The sequence below is a fragment of the Falco peregrinus genome, chromosome 7 (assembly GCF_023634155.1).
Source record: "Falco peregrinus isolate bFalPer1 chromosome 7, bFalPer1.pri, whole genome shotgun sequence".
NCBI classification, from domain to species: Eukaryota; Metazoa; Chordata; class Aves; order Falconiformes; family Falconidae; genus Falco; species Falco peregrinus.
Window position 1 is genome coordinate 6,097,995 of NC_073727.1, and position 21,731 is coordinate 6,119,725.

General features: G+C 34.5%; 1 protein-coding gene across 4 annotated transcripts in view; it reads right to left on the minus strand.

Annotated features, from left to right (window-relative positions):
• Positions 1–21,731, minus strand: part of SDCCAG8 (SHH signaling and ciliogenesis regulator SDCCAG8) — a 116,347-nt gene that overhangs the window by 80,786 nt on the left and 13,830 nt on the right. For all 4 annotated transcript variants that reach the window (XM_055810978.1, XM_055810977.1, XM_055810981.1 and 1 more), the window contains exons 4-12: positions 19,179–19,292; positions 18,650–18,775; positions 18,213–18,353; positions 16,773–16,837; positions 14,400–14,588; positions 12,080–12,218; positions 8,762–8,914; positions 6,092–6,226; positions 2,717–2,833 (exon numbers count right to left, since the gene is read on the minus strand). In XM_055810978.1, the coding sequence (XP_055666953.1) occupies positions 2,717–2,833; positions 6,092–6,226; positions 8,762–8,914; positions 12,080–12,218; positions 14,400–14,588; positions 16,773–16,837; positions 18,213–18,353; positions 18,650–18,775; positions 19,179–19,292 (1,179 nt within the window). The remainder of the gene's footprint in view (positions 1–2,716; positions 2,834–6,091; positions 6,227–8,761; positions 8,915–12,079; positions 12,219–14,399; positions 14,589–16,772; positions 16,838–18,212; positions 18,354–18,649; positions 18,776–19,178; positions 19,293–21,731) is intronic.

Sequence of the window (21,731 nt, forward strand, 5' to 3'; positions counted from 1 at the left end):
AGAGAAACTGTGTGGTGTATGTCTTTCGCCCCCTCCCTCCATAATCCTAATGTTAATCAGGATCATGATGGATGATATCACAAAACACGTATTCAATTTCAGTCTTAACATTGCTCGTTGCTTCTTCATTTGTAAGACATATTCACGTCAAATATTAAGAACAGGTAATCTGCCAAGGTGCCAATATTTGTTATTTGTCCTAATAGAGCAATAAGGATAGGAAAAGATATGTTAAAATAAAAGAGAATAAGACCAAAGATATGTACTCCCTTTCATTTTCCTAAATGACACAAATTCAGTTTTGAAGAAATTTGTATCTATAAGTGTATGATAAACATATGTCTGTATTTACTGACATATAAGTATATGTATCTGATGATCCTAAATTGTACATACCAGGATTCCTGCCTATTCTGACACACCTGAATAACTTAAATCCCTTTCTAAAAGTAACTATATATAAACTAAAATACATCTTCAAAACTAGAATTTATCCACAGCACAATTAAAAATACAATTATACCTCAAGAAGCAATAAACTCACTTTCAAAATACCAAAGGCCATCTGAAACACAATTATTTGCTTTTAAAACAGAAAAATGCACTATTTAATATGGAATAGCACAAAAATACTCATACATTATTGTCTTTCTACTTTTAAAAAATAAATATGTATTTATTATGAACAGATGGTGGCCAAGGAAAGTATCAACTCTGTCTCTTAGCCAGAAGGTCAGGTCATGGCTGAGAGACCAAAGAACAATTACTGTTTGCTATTCATTGCCATGTAAGATGAAACATTTCAGGTTTTTCTTTAAAAACAAAACTAGATGCAATTGAGCTGTTTTCATTTAAATGAAATAATCTGCAATGACATTAACATTTGTTAAAATTTGATTTAAAACCAACAAAAAATTGCACCAAAAAACAAAACCCCAAAACATACACTCTTTTTGGTTGCCTTTTAGCATGTTAAATAATATTGGGACCTACATGGAACTTTCTAAGTTACCAAAGCCACAGCTATAAAACAGCTGCTAGATGCTGAGTGTTAGAATTTCAAAATGGTTTGTTTTCCTTTTTTTTTTTTTTTTTGAGGAACCTACAATCATATTTGAACAATATAATTACTTTACATAATTACCGAATTGCTCTAATAACCTTTGCTGATAGGAACTCCCCCTCCCATCACTTCACTTTAATTATATCAAATTATAAATCATCACATTTTGGAGTATTCATTCCCACACTGAATAAAATACCAGTATGTCGATACATGAGGTTAAAGTATTTTGTTAAATTTTGCAATTTGTTCAAAAGGCAATCCTGAAGCAAGTTGAAGAACAGGATTTAAAATCCAAGATACTACTTCAAATATCTTATTAAACACATCCTGTTTTATTTGTATGCCAAGATTATGCCAACTCTCTTATCTGTGATATCTGTCAAGACACAGACGACAAGCCTGTTTTTTGTTTTTCTAAGTGTCCTTAGGCCTAAAGGATGCAGGAGTTAAAAAAAAAAAAAGCCAACCCCAAAACCAAAATGCTTTAAAGGCCCCTGTTTTCCTTCTCTGTGTGATTTTTTTTTTATACGTATTGAATAGTTATTTTATCTAGCAAGTTCTCTTTTGGATTTTACATATGTTGATTATAATTTGAATTAATACTGCTTCCAGCCTAAGCTCATGTCATTTAATAAACTTACTGTCCTACATGAAAATTTTGGGGAACTGGTAAATAAAAATACAAGTTTAGAAATACTGCATTTTTGCCTACAAATACTCTTAACACAGGGCCCGATTTGTTCACTTATTTACAAGGAAAAGAATGATTTAAAACGTATCGGATACACTGCGCTAATAAAAAAAATGCATAATAAAAAAAATATCCTCATGTGCATCTTATACATCTGTGTACTCAGAAGACATTCACTCTCATGTATAGATCACAACTTAGGAAGGAATAGCTGGAAGTTTGAATACCTAGAGAAAAACAGATAGAACCTCAACAAAAAGGGCACTTCCAAAGACGCAGACTACACCTGTTCAAACTGTTTGCCAAGTATGTCGCAGGTTACTCTAATAATCTTTCCTACTGCATGGGTTGTTTTCTCACAGACTACCTATATACTGTCTTTTGTATTATTCCAAAACACAGTTTTAGATAATCAGCAATTCATGCCTAGTGGAATTTTTTTTTTTTTTCTAGAAGGTTATTTTTGGTTTGGTTTGGGTTTTTTTTAAAAAAAACTTTTCTATGAATCTGAGCATTCATTAACCTTGAATCTTTAAAGAAACTGGAAGATAAATTACTTTAATTTTTGGTATCATTAGGTTACACTTATAGTCTTTAATGTTTTGTCAGGCTGCATGTATAAGTAATTTTGTGTGGATTTATTTGTGAGAAAAAGTGTATAAACATACGTATACATTACATACAATTTAAGTACATTGTATGAATACATACGATAGAGTAATTCGATATGAAAGCATGGGATGACTGTTATGTAAAACTGAACATACTAGGGCTGAAAACAAGAATAAGATAATCAAGAGGTATTTATTTAACAGTAATAGCTGGCTTGTTGCCATTAATTTAGAAACCATTTAACAGTAATAAATGACCACTATTAGAAAAATGAGTCATTCCAGCTTCTGAAATAACCCTACTTAGGCTTCTAATAACTGCAAAGTTATAGCAGTATTATCTCTTACCTGGTCCTTAACTTCAAGCTCCCTTATAGTTTTTGTTCTGTACTCTCTGAGCTCCTTTTCTGCCTCATCCTTCTTCATTTTGGTTTGATTCAACTGATAGCGCATTTCTTCACACACCTGTTAGATTATACAGACAACATGATCTGCAGCTTGAAGAATCCATAGCCCAGGGTTTGCAATTAGATCTTTTGGTGCCCTCTACAGGACATTTAAATGCAACATATTTTAATTTACAGATATTTTAAGACTACATATGATAAATGTTTTTATATAAAAAGGTGGATCTGAATTCTCTATATAGTCATTAACTTTGAAATATGCAGTGCCTTCTAGATTCAATCCTATCTGGATCAAGATTTTGCTAATTATAAATATTTATGTTGTAAATACATGTGCTACTAAATACAGTTAAACTACAGTTGCTGGTTTTATATTCTTCTCCCATTCTCTCTAAATTCCCAAGAAAGTCTATGTCAACAATTCCAAAACCTAGAAGTAAATGATCTATCACACTCCTGCATAAGGGCGTAGTTTCTTATCTTGCCAATTTCACACTGTTAAGAAAGAAAACATTTAGATATTAATACGGTGGTTTTTAGCATTATAGACTTACTATAAACCGAAGATAAATTCTTTAAAAACAATGCCTAATTCAGATATATGCATGGCCCAGAAGAAAGGGATCAAAGCAACATTTAAAGAAATCTAGTATCACTTCCACAAAGGGAACGATTATTCTCTGCTGTTGGGATGTTTGTTATGTTACCTCCTCATTCCTTTCCACCTGAAGGCAGCTCAACTTCTGAGGGTCTGTGGAGGGGTTAGAAGAAATGAAGAAAAAGAAAAAAACCCACCAAAACCAAACCAATCCCTCTCAGATAACTTTCATACTGCTGTGCAGGGATGTTTTTCTCCCAATTCCCAATCTAAGACTTCAAAATGATTCTATCTGAACTTATCTGTTGGGAACGGAGAAGGATGGTGGACAAGCTGCCCCCTTTTTGTCCTTATCCTGTGCAATCACCTCCAATTTGTGACTGTTCATTTCACCTTAATTATATGCACATTCCCTAATGAGAACATAAATGTGTTTACTCGCAGCTAATCTTAGAGAACTTTCTTTCCAACTCACTCACGCTGCTTCCCTGCCCCACTTACATTTTCACGACTTGCTTCCTAAATGTGCAAACTTTTAATTTGCTGCTACAGCCCTCTATGCCTCTCAATGATCTCCTCACATACATTCTACATGTCAAATGAATTCTATTTTTCAGCTTCATACCTCTTCTCATTTTCACGGCTTTTTTTTTTTCCCCTTCTTCTTAAAAGAAGGTAGGGTAAAAGTAAATCAAACCTCCTTTGGAAAAAAAAAAAAACCAAACCAACTGCAAAACTTTAAAAAACAGTGTCACTTATAAATTAAAAGGACAGCTTGTGAATTGAGCCCTACTGCAAATAATGCACGGTAACAAATACTCTGAAGAATGGCAAAGTTCTGAAGCATTTTTTTCTTTTAATACTGAAATATCATATGCAACTAAAAAAACCTATGATGAAACTGCATAGATTGCCTATTCTTTCTCTCTCCTCCTTCCCCTATACGAAGGATGTAACAAAGTCCAATATGTCACTTCCTCCAAGCAAAATAAAAAAAAAAAATCCAGCCATCCTCGCCTTCAGCTCCCCCATACATCTACAAAGTGAATAACACAGAAGAATCAGCAGATGGTGCTGTCCTAATAATGGATTTTTCAGTTCAGAATGAAGGCAGGAGATTCTCATTCCAAACTTTTTTCCCTGACTTCTGGTGCATGCAGAAAAAAAAATTTCAGATAAAACTCAGAAGGAAAAATATTGCTGTTTTCCATTTTTAATAGTGACAAACTGGGAAACAAGTAGTCAGACTCACGAGTAGACATAGACGTCACTTCATAGCCAACAAAAAAGGTCAGGATCCTGCACATGATCCCGAACGCTCAATGGTCAGGACATTCCTCCAGGTATTTGAGACTTCTCAGTTCAGTACAGGGACACAAATGCAGTTCTCCAGTCTCTCAAGACAGTGCAATAAAACCACGGCACAAACTACGGTAAGGTGGTTACCTATTCAACTTTGTATTGATTAACATGAACCAAAGCAGGGACTGGATCCACAGTGTCGCTCTTCGGAGAGAGCGCTTCAGACCGGTAGGCTATAAAATTGTTCTTTCCGGACCAATGGATATTTATACCTGCTACCTCCTTCCCCCCACCCCCGCCCCACAAGTGGTGCTAGTCATCTGTGAACCCAGTCTGAAAAACCAAAAGGGTGTCTCAGAAAGGGTAAACCAAACCCTCATGACATTCTTAAAATGCTCTTTCATTTGTCTTTCAGCTGAAATTGAAATACATTTTCTAATAAGTTTGGATGACTTTTTTGGTGTAAATTTTCTGCAATACTTTCACTTATTTCTACCAGCAGGGGCAGCAGAGGAAGACAGGAACTGTTGAAAACCTCGCCAGGAGTCTCTAGAGGCCTAAGGAATTAATTGCTCCCAAAAAACCCTTGCAATTAACAACTGAGGAGGTAGAATTTGCCTTAGGATTATTGGTAAGGTATACAGACATTTCAAGAGGCTGTAACTTTGTATTTTGAAATACTGTAAATTGAATAAAATTGAATTCTCAGATTTTCTATTCTACAGAAATTTCGCACCCCCTTATCTTCATGTTCTGTAACAAGTGAATGATGAAACTAAGGTAATAAACCAAATAATTTTAACAATGTGAAATCTCCCAGCATAAATTTTGGATTACAATTGGTTGGTTTTTTTCTCATGTTATGACTCACACTAAGGATCTAACAGATCGAGAAACATGCAAAATAAAGCACTCAGAAGTGATACACAGATAGATGTTAAGCTATAATTCTTAACCGGAAGAAAGATCTCTTTGTAAAAGGCATACCATCAATATTAACAAATAAAGCAGTACACCATATAAAAATTCCACAGGCAAGTACTTGAAAAACAGTGATTTGATACAGCTGCCTTTATTTCAGCACTGCATCTCCCAGAGGTAGCAATTATAGGACAGGGTTGAATACTACGTTCTCTCATTCAGATAAAATGCAATTTTTAATGAAACACTAGATTGCAGTTTTAAATAGTGATCTGCACAGTCTGCAAGGTAGAAAGGTTAGCTTTTGCATCACAAGGTGACTTGGCAGTCTTAAAAAGTTATCTTTCTAACTCATAAAACTGTGCCTCTGGGATATCGAGACGAAGTTTGCATTTATCACACATTCTCTGCCAATACAGAGGGAAACAGAAAGAAAAAAAAAATCTCATCTTTCAGGTCACAGTTATAAAGATACTCATTTATAAATGTGCCTACCTTATTCATCTCCATTTCCCGAGATGAAAGCTGATGCTGTGATTCTTCTAACTGGTTAACTAGGGAGTTTTTTTCCCTTGTAATTCTCTCTACCTGAGCCTCCAACACGGCCACTTTCTCAGACATGGCCATCACCTGCAAAAAGCCCAAGAGCACTGTAATGACGTGATTTGTCCAACTACAGATCTAAATCTTGTGAGACTTCCTCCTTGAAACAACTGTATGTAGCAAAAATACATTGCATTAAAAAGATAATAATAAATATATATGATGAAATATATAATGAAAATATGAATTACAATATAACATGTCTAAATTATTTTAACAATAAGTTCATTATTTTAAATTAATTTATCATACAGCAGTTTATTTGAAACTTTTCATCAACTGGAGTAGTCTCCAGGACTTGTAAGTATGGACAGTGTCAGAAGAAGCTGGTTGCATCAGTCTTGCAGCTGTAAGAGTTCTATTTATCACCAACTTATCCATCATTATGTAGATTGATTTAAACTAAATCACATTCCTCCAGCTAAAGAAAAATGTCATTGTAACCACAGATCTTAAATTAACTTTCAAGTTCAGAAAACATTTCAGCACTAGAGATCAAAGCATGATGTTGTACAAAAATCATATAGAAACAGTACGTTAAAATTCTAATGTAATTCAGATAAATTTTTGCTGAATGGTTAAAAATGTAACAATAAAACAGAGACAGTGACCCTTCAGCTATTTAGCCCTGAAGCTTACTAATATAAGTGGAAATAATGGTGTCTGACAGTTCTAGGTTAACTTACAGGAATTTAACTCCAAACCTAGAGGATTATATATTCATAACTATTTTTCACTCATTACACATCCACCTGATTTATGTATCATGCCAATTCTCGCCTTCAAACAAATCAGTTCATAAAGTAAGCCATAAAATATTCATATGGAGGTTGACTTGATGCACAGTATACCATTTCTACCATCTCATAATCCTGAAACATAGAAGCAGTTAATCACAGGTAGGCATAAATCATGCATATAAGATCAGTTTTCTACAAAGTCAACCCATATCTTTAATTACCAAGTGTGAAATTGTTATGGTGTCACTGTACTATGTTCAGCATGTATGTAGGATTTACAAACAGTACAACTACTTGAAGTCAGAATAGGTTCCAGTAAAACACATCCCAGTGGGTGATGAAATACCAAGTAATGTGATGACATGAAGGAGTGAATTATTCTATGAAAAAAAAAAGTATGAAATGCTCATCTAATAGGCTGTATTTCAGAGTGCATACTCTGCTTTAAAGCAAATCTGTAACAAACAACTAAATGCGTGAGGGATAACTTCCAGTAGATAGCAGGGACTCAAATAAGGAATTGTTTAATAATGTCTCGCTGCCTCCAGTGTAAGGTGTGTTTTTTTTATTTCAGTTTCCCTGGCAATAGACTTCTTATGATCACTTACAACAGTTCACTTTCTTAAATATCACTTAGCCCTTATCACTGCACTTAATTCCTGTTTTAACATCTGGAACTGGAGTCAAAGGCTTTGCCTTCTTGTAGCAGCTTCAGAACACTATCCCACCATATCGTAATACCAGAAATACAACCATATCACCTTGGTTGCCTGTTCATATTAGTAGCTTTCCAGACATTTCATAAGCAACAACACTACTAAAAGAACCTCTTCTTTTTTAAACACTTAAATGGTTCAGTTTTTGCTCTCCAGGTTCTATAAACTGAATGGCTTATTTGTAAAAAGAGATCAAAAATATGGAAAAAGCCTACAATCAGAAGAGAAATTCACTATATTGTTTCCAAACCTCCACCAAAAAATGGTTGAAGGGGGTGCACATCAAAAAAGCATGAAAACTACTAATTTATGAAGCATTTCTCTCTACTCTTCTTCCCATTTCTTTCTCCAGTCGCCTCAGAAGTGCCGCCTCTGTCATGTGTCACAGACTTACTGCTGCTAGGCCGAGGTTTCCTCTGCACATTCTATTGGGCAGAAACCTCTTACGTTTTACGCTTAAATTACACTAGCATCTAGAAGTCTGAAACAAGGTTATCAAGGCTCTGTTGCAATGGTCACAGTATAAACGATGAGACAGATTCTTTCTGCGACAGTTTACAAACATCAGTAAAACTGAGAAAAGAGATTCCAACACATTTCTGCAGGTGGGCAAATTAAGTATATGATAAGATCACCCTGAAAATGCATATTAGAATGCATTCACAATATTGTAACATTAATATATTTGTATATCCCAGCTCAAAGTAGCAAAGCATCCCAAATTCCACATGTGCCAACTTCTGAATGCTTGAGTTGGCAACCTAAATAATAATCTTTATAAGAAGCTAGGTACAAACCTTGCATTGTATTAACTCTTTCGTACTTTGACAAAGTGCATTAGAAAATATACAAACGAAAATAAAATGTATAACATCAACAACTTAGTATTTATCTAATAACACAGGAGAAACCCCAATTATTCAGACCTAAAGGATCACTTATCTACCATTGCTTTGAAGCACTTTAAAGCAATGGTGAAGTGATGTACTGAGTTCTCAAATCTGAAACTGAAACAAACTGAAAGGCAAGCTAACAGAAAGTTTAAAGAGGACAATATGCTCATTGTAATACACAAATAGAAGAAAAAAATACCCAGCAACTCATACCATTGCTGCCAAGTCCTCCCTTTCCTTCTTCATTTCTTCACGCAGTGCTTCCTTTTCATCAGTCCGCTTATTTAGCTGGGCAGCTAACTCCCTTTCAAGACGATTCTTCTGCCGTTCTATCTCACTTTTCAGCTGCTCACACTGAACTAGAGCCTAGGGGAAAAATGGCTTTTTAAGTGGAAGAAGCTTAAAATTCTAAACAAACATGCCATTTATCTAATGCCATCAGAGAAACCGAATTGCTATTAGAAACGGTATCTTTTGTTCTTTTACATAGTTATGTTTATACATACCCTACTGTGTTAACAACTGGAACAGAACTAAGAAACTGAACACATACGTATGTTTGTAAGTATATACATGCCCTACTATAATTTAGAAATCCAATTGCTTTTAGGAGTCATGGCAAAGATGGATGCGTCTCTCCCAAGTACATTTTCCAAAGAAGTAGCTGCTCTTCTAAAACCAAGATGATTACTTGCCTTGCATTTAAAATTCCTGAATGTACATCACCAGAACCAGCCTCCAGTATTTGACTCCTTCCAAACACTGTGATTACTGCCTAACTGCATAGCTGAAGGTAAAATAAATAAACAAATAATGTATGCACTTCCACTTGCTCTCCCCCTGAAGTGAATTACTGAGTGCAGGCTAATGAGAAACCTGGAAGAAGTATGGAAAGATACAACGAAACAATGTTTGGGGTTTTTTTAGTTTCATGTTTGTCAAGTAAGATTCATTTTTCTGAAAACTCATAAATGTCCTGCTTAATTTGAAGTGCTATAACACCAGTTATAGATGTGTTTTCTACCAAAATAGAAGAAACATAAGTTTATATACAAGAAGCACAGTAGACACTACATTCTAAAAGAGCTAGGAAAAAAAAATATTATCAATTTATTCTGGTGTATCCCTGCTAAAGGGATAGAAGTTGAATGTTATGTCAGTTTAAATCAGAAATACACTACCCCATTAAAAGTAGATCAAAGTATTCAAAGCCCACTAAAAGCAGCTTGCTAGCCCATGAGTAAACTAGGTTTCATTTTATCCGATCATTGATATTCAGCATATCCTACATCAAGGAAGCTAAAGAAACCTCCTTTTAGGAATTTTACCTTATTACCCTTTATTTTTAAATCAGTTTTTTAAACTGCCCATTTTTCTTTTACTCAAAGCCAATCCCGTATATACAATTTCCTTGGTGTTGAGCTGTTCATGAAAGAAGCAAATTACACCGTAATTTTTAGAGAACACTCTAACAATCTCCATTAAGTTTATGTCGATTCTGTGGGAGCCTCCTTAGGGCCTCTTTCCTATCACAAGTCTACCCTGGTGAGAGAATCCCTCTGTTGTTGCCTTGAAACCTTTTCTGTAGGAATGGAGCATCAGCAAACTGTCTGCGTAAGGCTGCTGTAGTTTGGTACACATGTAAAACAAATGCAACTCCAGAAAAAATAAGTTGCAAGAAGAAATGTGTATTTTGTTAACTCCACTGTTTTGACTACATAATGAGCAGTTCAAACAATTGTTCTTCTGTGACATTTATGCGGAAAATACATTCCTGGATTTGCTTCAACTATGCAAGTTTAACCTTACCAGATCTCCTCCTTGCTCTGTGTAATAGGCAAGAGGCCACAAACTACAGAGACAAGCAAAAGACAAGAAAAAAATGGTGGTTTTAAATGATAAGCACTTGGGGTTAGACTTTCTGTCAACAGGATGATGAAACTGCAATTATAGCATTTGGAAGCCCAATGTGTTCATTCCTCACTTTTCTTATGTGGACTGTTCTATTGAATTCCATGATAATTATAAAGAAAAACAGCACTTCACCTCCAGAGTAGAATTGGACTAGGGAAATAAAGGATGGCTTGTACTTACCAAGAGAAATACCAGTACATGTAAAAATGCTGAATTAATGCAGCATAAGTAAAAGATTTCTTCTTATTCCTTCCTATTAGAACAGGTTTTGAGCATGCAAAAAACAAGGCTACTATTCAGTCTTACATACGAGCAGATAGCACTTCACATTTCCTTGCTGCAGTGAAGAGGGAGGCCAGCAGAGACCCTACAGAGCTCCCTTCTTCATGTGGCAGAAATGGTATATGTACAAAGACCTATTTTATTAAAGGCTCTACTAATTTGTCTTACTAGTTTTATTCTCGGGCCACATTTCTAACACGAGCTAAACGGAGTAAGAGTTTATAGGGATTTTCTGTTTAAATATTAAAATAAACATTTCCAACATCAAATGAAAAAAATAGGAAGATCAGATAGTTTCACTTTATTGCATGGAAAAGGAAAAGTGTTTTGTGCAGTTTTATGTAGAAGTGAGTAACATTTCTATGAGACAACTGTAGAACCCATCCCAAAAACAGTGAACAAGTAAGCAATTAAAAAATTTAACCCCCCAGGGACAGAATGCGACAGGCAAACAGTGGGCTCAGAAGGATTCGTTCTCTCTTTGTTCATTAAAATACAAGGAGCTGTACCACTCCGAAGTTAAATTTAACAAGTACATAGGAATCCCACTCTCATTATCTTTTTCCCCACTGTTTATATTTAAAGACCCTACACACACACACTCTTACAGCATTGGATGAATAATACTGATTTGATCAATAGAACAATTATATCAATCCTGTTCACTATTAAAAACAACAGTATTTCGTTAAACAACAACGACCACCACCACCCCCCTCTCTCGATTCCATAGTAATTCACTACTAATACAGTAGATGTCACTAAATATCAAGGAAATAATTTTGGTCAATATTGGTTGATTCTATACAGTAACAAGGGTTAACACAAACATTACATGAAAACTGGTTTTATCATTATTATTTACATAGCACCAAATGCTTCCTGTAAGTAGCATCAGACAGGACTTTCATCTTCAAAGAGTTCTGTTAGGTAACCAGTTCTTGCACCATGTTCATCTGATGCAAAAAAGCTGTTTGTAAGCACTTTAAGTATTCTTTCAAGAACAGCTCAGAAATGTGATATGAGAATTATCTTCCTACATCACAAATGCTTTTGAAAATTCTACCATTCAATACCATTCAACTTCTGTCACCCAGCTGTGAAACTACCTCAGAATTTAAATGATGGCCAACGAATGCAATACACCCTACAGCCCTGATGAGAATTTAAGAACTCAGAGAGTTCACATTACTGCTCAAAAACAGTCATAAATCTACTACGTCATATCAACATGGAATAAAGGTCTTATGCAGGTATTCTCTCATTAGCATTAAACCTAATTAACATCTACAGTGAATCTGAATACTGAAAGCTCTCATTTCTTGATTAATTTACCTTTGTTTTTTCTAAATTGGCCTCTTCTGCCATTTGCACAGCTTGTTTAACTTGCTCACAAGCATTAGATTCTCTTTGTTGCATCTCTTTCATGTTTCGTCTCAGTGAAACAAGTGCATCCATCAAGTCATCTCTTTCTCTGCATATAAAGAAAACACAGGTATTTCTTCTATAGCTTTTCCCAAGAGAAAAAAACAACAACATGTATATCAAATATAAAATGTTAATAGATAAAAGACATCAGGGTTGTAAGAGAAGCAAGATTAAAATTTGCATGGGTTAAGAGTGAAATACAGCACACTGCTAGATTGGCAGATATTAAAAATATAATTTGCTTGATGACCAGTCCTTCACTTCAGAAAGATGGACCACTAGCAAACCTGCCAGTAATGACAGCAGAGGTCAAGTCAGAAATATACTGAAGATGACCAACATTCTGTTGGCATTACAAAATGGGGAACTGTGCTAAAAAACCAAAACCAAACAAAACCAACCCCAAAAAAGGCATGTTTCTTTAAAAAAAAAAACATAAAATCAAAGCAATATGAAATTACATTGCCATTAAATGTAAAATAGGAAGGAAAAAAACCAAAAGGAAGGATAAGATTCAACAAGTAATTCTGATCACGATCACTAAGTACATCAAATGATAATCAATAGCCCTTTGCTGCAAACTGGAACTAAACAATATGACTTCTGGATTCTACATCCCCTCTGAACTTCTGCTAACTAAGAAACTGAGCTCTATACCAAATGGTGATGCACAGCCAGTAAAACTATAATACTTAACCTTTTCATTACTTTGATAAGTTGAAAGCTTTTAAATGAAGAGTATAATTGTTTATGTTTTAAGTGCAACTAGAGATTCTGACTGAAAACTGGTTTTTTAATTTTTTGATTTTTTTTTAATTTTTTTTTTGTTTTTTTCTTTCGTGTTGTGTGGAAAAATAACACAGTTTTATTTGCCGGAGAACTAACAGTCATATTCTGACATTTCATTTCAACAAGATTTGGATTATGTCCTTTTGAAAATCCTTACTGAAATAGCTTTGGTTTTAATAAGTTGCATCACAAGAAGATATAGCTTTCAGATTTCGTTAAATCTCAAATTCAAATAATGGTTTATGAAAGATAAATAGGTCAGCTCAAATCTTTTATTTCAAACTGCACTGTAATGCTAGATGACAAGAATGTACTGATTTATAGTTAGGTTGTTCATATTTTCCAGTGTCTGTGACAAATAATTAATTCTCTTATGAAAGTAGATTTTGAAACATGAGTTTTCAGCAACAGAGAGCTTTCCCAGCAAATTCTTGGACTTCACAATAGAAAAATAAACTCATACAAAAACAGTCCTCTAATGTGTAGAGATAATATCCATTTGATAGGCTATATATATTATGTTCCTTTAGTGTTCTTGCTTCCAATTGACCCACTACCTCATCTCCAGCTAGCTCAATCTAAAACTTCAGAAGTCCTAAGAAGCTTCCGATATCTGACAATTAATAGATGCCTGTTTAACAAACTTTGAGAAAGCTGCAGTACCCTGTCATTATTACTAGCAAGTAGAAAGGGAGAAATTTTTGAAAATGGTTGACTAGCAGAATTTCTTAAGAAAAACACATTTTAATGCCGTTGGGATTTCTGAATCACATATATTACACTCACAAAAAAAATTGTTTTTTGAAAATCATTTAAATAAAAGCTACAATTAAAAAAAGGCTGAAGCAAATAATTTCATTTATTTTTATCCAAACAAACTTTTTTCCCTGACTTACTGTAGTTAGGGAGGAACAATGCATCCTGTCCCAAACACCTGACCTCCTAAGCAAATTCAAGTGGCAAAAGAAGGATTACACTGCTCATGTATCCTAGAAGTATCCAAATGTAAGGAGAATTAAGTGAAGCCATTAAAACTTCCAACGACAGAAAGATAAGAAACTTTTGCAGGAAATAATCAATCAAAACACACAGACTTCCACAATATTTGTTCTGACAGAGTCAAGGGTTTCTTTGAACAAAAAGTGTGGGAAACAGACTATCAACAGTCTGATTATCTGGCCAGCCCAAGGTATCATAATTACAAGATAACAACTAACATTCTTTCCCAGTTGAAATCAGTAGCAAAACTACCATGGATTTCAAGGTGGTTGGGACCTACACTCATATTCTGCCATTGATTTTAGCATTATAACTTCAACCTGGGAGTCCATTGTCCCACAAGCAATCTCTCTATGCAACCCAGCACATGGAGACTTACACAGTTTAATGTAATTAACCATGCTTTTAGTGAGCAAGTAAATATCCCCCTTAGACCTACTTTGTTACCCTCTCGATGGTCTGCATGTGAACATTAGAATGAGTCTGTGCAAGAACTGCCTCATATTGTGCACATTTCAGACACAGACCACCAACCCGGCTAGAATTCGCAGCTGAAACAAGTGCCTTCTGGTGTTTTAGCCTTCCTTCCAAATCTTTGCACGTCTTCTGAGATTCTGAAAGGTCTTTCCTAGAAAGAAGAAATAAAAAAATATTACTTGTGCAATCAAACATTTCTACCAGTTATATTTATGGGCAATATATAATTACAGATGTAACCTGAAAAGAACTGTGTGTATCCCTGTAATGAACATTATTTGACACATTTCAGTAGGCTAAGGAAGACTTTAACAGAGAAATAATAGTTGAACTGCTCAATCAAAATTATCAATAGACAAAATAAAATTAATTTGTTCCTTCCCTCTGTAGTATCAGAAAATGGTGAACTTACACAGAAGATTATTGGATACAAAACTTAAATATTGTTAGGTACAAAGGCTTACATATTTTCTGAACAGAGTAAAAGATTCATTTACAAGAAACACTACCAGCTGTATATTTCAATACCCAGTCTAACATGTTTTCTAGTTTTCTTAATATCACTAACTTCACATTTCTCCTCTGCTCTTAAATTAACTGTAAAGTTGCAATATAAAGTAAAAGTTTCCCATGCTCCCTGACAAAAATCCAGATGTATTCAGCACATTCCCTCCGATCCAGCGATACACACAAGACTCCAGGTCAACTACATCTCCAGAAAAACAGGGTAAGTTTTTATACTCGTCTCTGAAATTTTTACCAGGTGCTCTGAAGAATTTTCTCCAGAATTTCCAAGCATCTGTCAGGCCAGGGAGAGTGCAAGCAGTAGGAATGCTGACATCAGGAAGTTCCAGACAAATGCACACTATGCACATATAGATCAATTTGACAAATTGCGCAATGAATCCAAAGCTTTTGGTTTGTTATGCAGGCCATCTGGGCAGCACACACATAGTAAGTCTGACACATTCTGGTTGCATTGGATTTACTGTGCACATAATATATACACTGCATGCATGCTTTTTTCCATCTGGGAAATCTTCTGTGCACTTTTTCCAATTTTAGTAGTTGGTCTATTAAATATAATCCACCATAAACTGAACAGAATTTGGTCTGCATATACCCTTACACAGTCGTGGTACAACAGACCTATTGTTGGGAAAACTTGGACAGAAATCAGTGAGTCCTAAGGAAATTCCTGCTTAAAGTTAGAAATAAGGATAGTCCCACTGAAAGGGATATAATTTCTCACTTTAATTAAAATTTAGTAAATGCTCAAGTGCTTTGCAGAACTTACAGCTTGAAAGATCATGCCCCTTAGGAGAAATCAAGAGGGTGAATAATGTACTTGTGGAAATTTTCAGGCTATTTTAGCCTTCAGTATTTGTTTCTGAGTATATCTAACACTTCAAGCCAAGTGGGGGGAAAAAATAATCAATTGAGATTACATAGCTGAAATGTAAGATCCTCCTTTACTTTCATTAGCACAACTGGTTTTGCACATTTAAGATTTCACCACTGCAGAGGGCATATTTAAATTTGTCTACCTAACAGTAACTCTTTTAACACACACACAAGAGTGTAGAATTTTCAGATATATGAAACCGCAATTCATTTAGGGAAAACCATAATTAAATAGGTTCAGCAGCAGTATCACAAATGCAGGCATACAGGGGCAAGTTCAGTCCTGAAAAACAAATCCTAAAGTGGTTGCCTCTACCTCTGTTTTTCCATAGTTTGCTACCTATTCAAAACTTCAATATTTTGAAGGATTATATGAGGACTTATTTTCAAATATTTTTGTGCTTAAAAGATATGCAGGTTACATGACTGGAAACACTGCCTGAATGCTTCAAAACTAGGTTTTCCTGCTTCAAAGTCATTATGTGGCCTAAACTAGTTCAATGCTTAAGATTTCTAAAATTTGCAACATAAAATATTAGTACAAGAAAGCTAGATATGGATGGGCTCACATAAGTTAAAAATTTAACTTCTCTTTTTTTCTTTAATTGACATGGTGCTTCTATAAGAAGAAAGGATAAAAAGGATAAAGACATTTTATATCAAGTTGTAATTTCTATAAACACAATTCAATTGAATTTATAAAATGTATATATTGCTGATGTTGCTATATAGTAGCAGTACATTCAATTTTACTACATTTATATTTGCAAAAAATTCATGTAGAACCAGCATTCAGGGACACTATCAGAAAACACAACATTTAGACACTCAGGCATTCTCTTACTTAAATTCAAATTAAGAATGTTTTGTGTTGTTATGAAGTGATAATTTATTAACAATAATTTTGAGAAAAAAAAACATTTAACTTTACCTTAGAGACTGTATTTGAGCTTCAAGGATATTGACTTTTTCTTGATAAAGAAGTTTTAGTTTCTCCTTTAGAACAGATGGGAGAAAAGTAGTGTCATTTGTTTTCTTCATAATCATCTTCACAAATACACCTAGACATCAGCCACACTCATTCTTTTCCCCTGAAGATATAAACTTGTTGAAACACTAGTGTCAGAAAAACCTAAATATTTCGCCCTTGGGAAAGTCCACAAAATGAACAACCCTCCCATTTTCTCATTTCTATACATCTTGCCAGATCCTCACATGGTAAATGGCTTCAGCTCCAACTGCAGCCCTCTACAACGATTTACACAAGTTGATGATCTTGTCTCAAATTTGATCTTACTCTCCCACAAGTTAGCAGAAACAAAAGAGGAATTCTGAAGAACTTCAAGTAGACAGGCTATTTATTTATAATACAGTGAGTTATTCTCATTAGGTGGTGAAGAACTAGGTACATAAATCAACCACACCACTATGGTGTAACAAACTAACGGTGGTAACAAACCAGATAAAGCACCAGAAATTTAGCTCACTATGATGCTTTAGAAATAAATCACAATCAGTAGGATTCTTTAAATATGGCAGATGAAGTTAAAGTGCAATTACTGTAAAAACTAGCTTTCAAACAACTGCAGGTGTTAGGGATCAATGAAGAGGGTTTCAGCTCTAGATGATGAACAAAATCAACAAAAATACTTTAGTGGGAAACAATGAATACATATAATTATCTTTAAGAATCAAAGTAACCTTTAAATTCCACATTACACATATGCACATGGATTGAAAACATCAAAACTTTCAGTTAAACCTTGCTTTTCTCAAAAGACAGCAATGCTACCCCATTTAATTTAGAGCAAAAAAAATAAGAATATCTTCCCAAACTAAAAAATACGGGACAGAGGCAACATCATCTCTGAATCACTAGGGCTGCTCTGTATCTCTAAAAGCACAAAATGTGTAATTCAGCTTAGGGAAAACAGACTGCACAAAGCTACTGTTGTACCTTAAGTCCTGCGCTGCTCTAGGAGCAGAAAGGCTCATGGCAAAAGAGCTTGCCTGGAGAGCTATCTGAATCACACCCGCTAGTTCCCACCTGCTTGTGTGTTGTGTTAAAGCTAAGAATCTCCAAAGTACAGTGGAGCCATCACTGAAAGGACATTCTTAAAACAAGACTTGTCTCTGGGAATTCAACATCTTCAGATACAACCTGCCATCTGTGTCTAACTGGATAATAATATTAATTAGGGTATAACAAGAAGATGAGGTTTAAGAGAATAAAATTTGACCTCAGATTAAGGTTCAGTCAACTAAAACTCCTCCTATATGTCTGTAACAAAATTAAGCATCAGAAGTACAGCAACAACAAAGCACCGAAAGGTTTTGTGAAGGTATGACTGCAAAGAAAGTGAATACCAACCAGTTCTACTGGCCATTTTTCGATGTCTCCAGAAGCTGCTGTAACAAAAGCCTGATCTTTGTTACGTGCTGGTGATGAGGTGACAGGCTGAAACATGCTAAAGTCATTACCACCTGCAAGCCAGGAGTTCTGAGTATTTGCCTAAAATAAAAATAGTCATGTTTCAGTTGTAATTATGTAGGCTTTTTTTTTTTAAGAAATGTTAATTATACAAGTATTGAACCTTACAATTTTCATTACAGCAGACTACAAGGACCAATAAACAAGTCAATTAGGTTGGCAAGCTACGATAATGACGTTATCCACCAAAATCCATGTTTACAAACTCTCATTATATTTTGACTAAAATTCAGCTTGCGAATAACCATTTATATAGCCTACCTGAAAGAGAATCGGGTCCCTGAACACATTAAAACAACAGAAAAGTAAAAACTCACCGAGGCATCTAGAAGAGTTTGTTCTCTCCACATATGTTCTGCAGTTAAGAATTTCAGTTTCTGATGGAGCTCCTCATTTTCAAGTACAACTACTTGTACTCGATCTTTCATCCCAGACAATTCCTCCTACAGGATACAGGAACTGCATGTAAAAGGTTCCTTAAGACAGCCACCAACATCGAAATACATTTTGAGACCAAAAGTCTAGATTAACATTCTCAACTATTTTAAATCTTTTACAGAGAATAAGAATACCAAAAGACAGATTTTGTATTTTTCTAGCTTGAATTTCCATATAACTTCTTAAAAAAATTGCTTACTTATATTTGTGATAGGACATAAAAACGTCTTTGAAGATCCTTAAACACAGCCCAAGATGCATGGTAAGGCTCAGTATCTACTGAAGTGCGTTTGGCTCCGTTTGTTTATGGCAACAATCAATCTCAAGACTAAGAATAAGCTGTTTTTAAAGCAATTCTTCATATTTAGGGGACCAGGGTTTTAGTAGGTGAAATATGTTGTCTAATACCTTGCAAAACTTCACTTCTGCTTCTAAATGATTAATGTACTGTGACTGATCATTAATTATAGGAACGAGATCAGAAAGGGCTGGTAAGTCTCCGGTTGCAGCTTCTGGGGGTTTCTGAAGGAAGTAAAGAATAGCAGGCATTATTTTCCAGTTTTCCAGCTATTGCAATAAGATGTTGTTTGCACACAGAATACATATAATAAAAAGTCACCAAGTACTACATCATGAGGAAGGAAGAATCAGTAAGAACTTAAATTCTTCAATACAAAAAGTAAATATAACATTTCTGTCAAAATGTTCAGTTACTTGATTAAGCACATCTATAAAGCAGGATTAAATCATAACCACAAACCAATCTGTAAATGAAATTCATGCTGCTATTTAGGTGTATCATCCATTTTAGACAAATGTAAGGAGGTATTTTCTTCTGTGAAATGAATATAAAAATACCTTGAACGTTAATGAGTTGTGGATGTGCAAAAGCAACTCTTCTAAATGTTCATTAACAACTACTACAGAAACACAACTACGTCTGCAATGTCAGTACCTCCACAGAAACACAGGAAAATGTGTAATAGATATTACATTTATCAAAGAACTTGGTTATCAATATTTTAAAATAAAATTCTAAACAAAAATTCTGAAGACCTATAAGTAGGTAATATTTTTGATAGCTTCACAAATAGCTAGTTGAAAAAGGTAATGAAAGGAATCCTTGCCAATTCAACAGAAGCAATTCTATCTCTGCCTTGCTCAGCAAGATTTAAACAGGGATTAAACTTTTTGTAAAATGTGAAAAATGCAATCACTATAACTTTACAGCATTTACTCTAAGAATGCAGTACAGATAAAGAATGTAAGTAAAAATTACTAAAATGCTCTTAAAAACATGAATTAATTAGCTTCCTGAAAACTACAGCCTCTCTTTGATCCTACTAGCAACAGTCCTCATCAGTCTAATAAAAAGGACTTATTTAGAGTGGATGTAAGAAACATTTTCTTATAGTATAATAATTTACTTAGTTCTAATGAAGTATAATATACTTTGAAGTAATTTTAATGGAGTAACAGTATTAAGCATAAATATGTTAGTCTGCAATGAAACTGCCTTTGAATATTCACAAAAAAATTTAATCGTCTCTACTTTCAAATTGAAATAAGCCACTATCAGATCCTCAGTCGTCATCTTTATGTATTTGAATATTGGTTTCCTCCCTTAGTTTGATACTCCACTATTGCAAATTGCATTCTCTGAAAGAACTAAGTATTGTTGAAAGTATATTGAAAGAACACTAGTTGACATATATGAGCTATCTGAATTCCTGAACCTAAAAGAAAGTGTATCAAAGCAAGCTACAATGTTTTGGTTTGGGATTTTGTTTGTTAGGTTTTTTTTTTTAAATAATTCAAATTAAGACAATCAAGCTGGGACAGGTCTTGGAGTAGAACATATATCATCTTATACAAAAGATGTCTGTGTTTTTCACCAATTTTCTGAACAGTTTTACATTTGTAAAACATTAAATCTCCCTTGTTTTTATTCTTTTCTGATACAAAATACACACAGAGTTGTTAACGGGGTCCTCTCAAAGGAACAGGTGCATTTCTAGCATTAGTTCACTATTCTGGATGAAAAAAAAGCATCTTTACTGATCCCTAGCTAGTTTTGAAACTGATACAATTCAGACATTTGTGATCTCAGGTCAGAAACACACTTTTGCATCAAAAAGCAAAAATATTTTGTGATATGCTTCTCAAATATACATAAAGTCTTAAAGATTATAGAACTCATTTTCAGGAACTGAACAGTTTGACTCCTAAATCTCCTAAAAGATTCAGAAACGTAATCTTTCTTTTAAAATATTATTTTTGAAACATTCACCATTCAAAAAAAACCTAAAAACCCAAACCAAGCTACTAATAGCTAGCTATTACATCGACTAGTTAATTTTATGTACACTTTCTGCCAATGAAGTATTAAGGTTCACTGTCCAACCTTTAAAGGCAAAGATGAAATCCACTAACCAGGATGAAGGGTAGATTTATAGCAACGAATGCCTTCCTGTTAAATTATACCCGATATAAGTATTGGCCATATTAAAGGTGGCACTCTTGATAAATCTGGAACGGAACTACAATTGCAGAGACAAAGGGAGGGTTTTCCAGAATGATCTAGAAAAACATTTAGAGAAAGGACTCCAAATTTGCAATGTATTCCACCTGGCTCAGTGCACCTAAGTTCCGTGTTCCATTGACTCAGAATTCACCTTGCTTAAGGTCTGTTAAACTCAACTACTTCATAAAGTTTAAAAAAATTAATCGCACTTGTTTAAATATATATAATATAGCACCAATAATATTTGTAACTCATCATTCTGTTCCTCTGGCTCCTGTTAATCCCTCCCTCTTTTCTGAAAGTTTAATAAACACCTTGCAGCTGAGACCTCCAGCTGCATCCCTGAAAAAATTACACCACAGCAGTATTTGAAAACACGAAAAACTCCCTTTCTATTCAAATTATTTTTCACTGAAAAACAGTGTTTAATGTTTAAC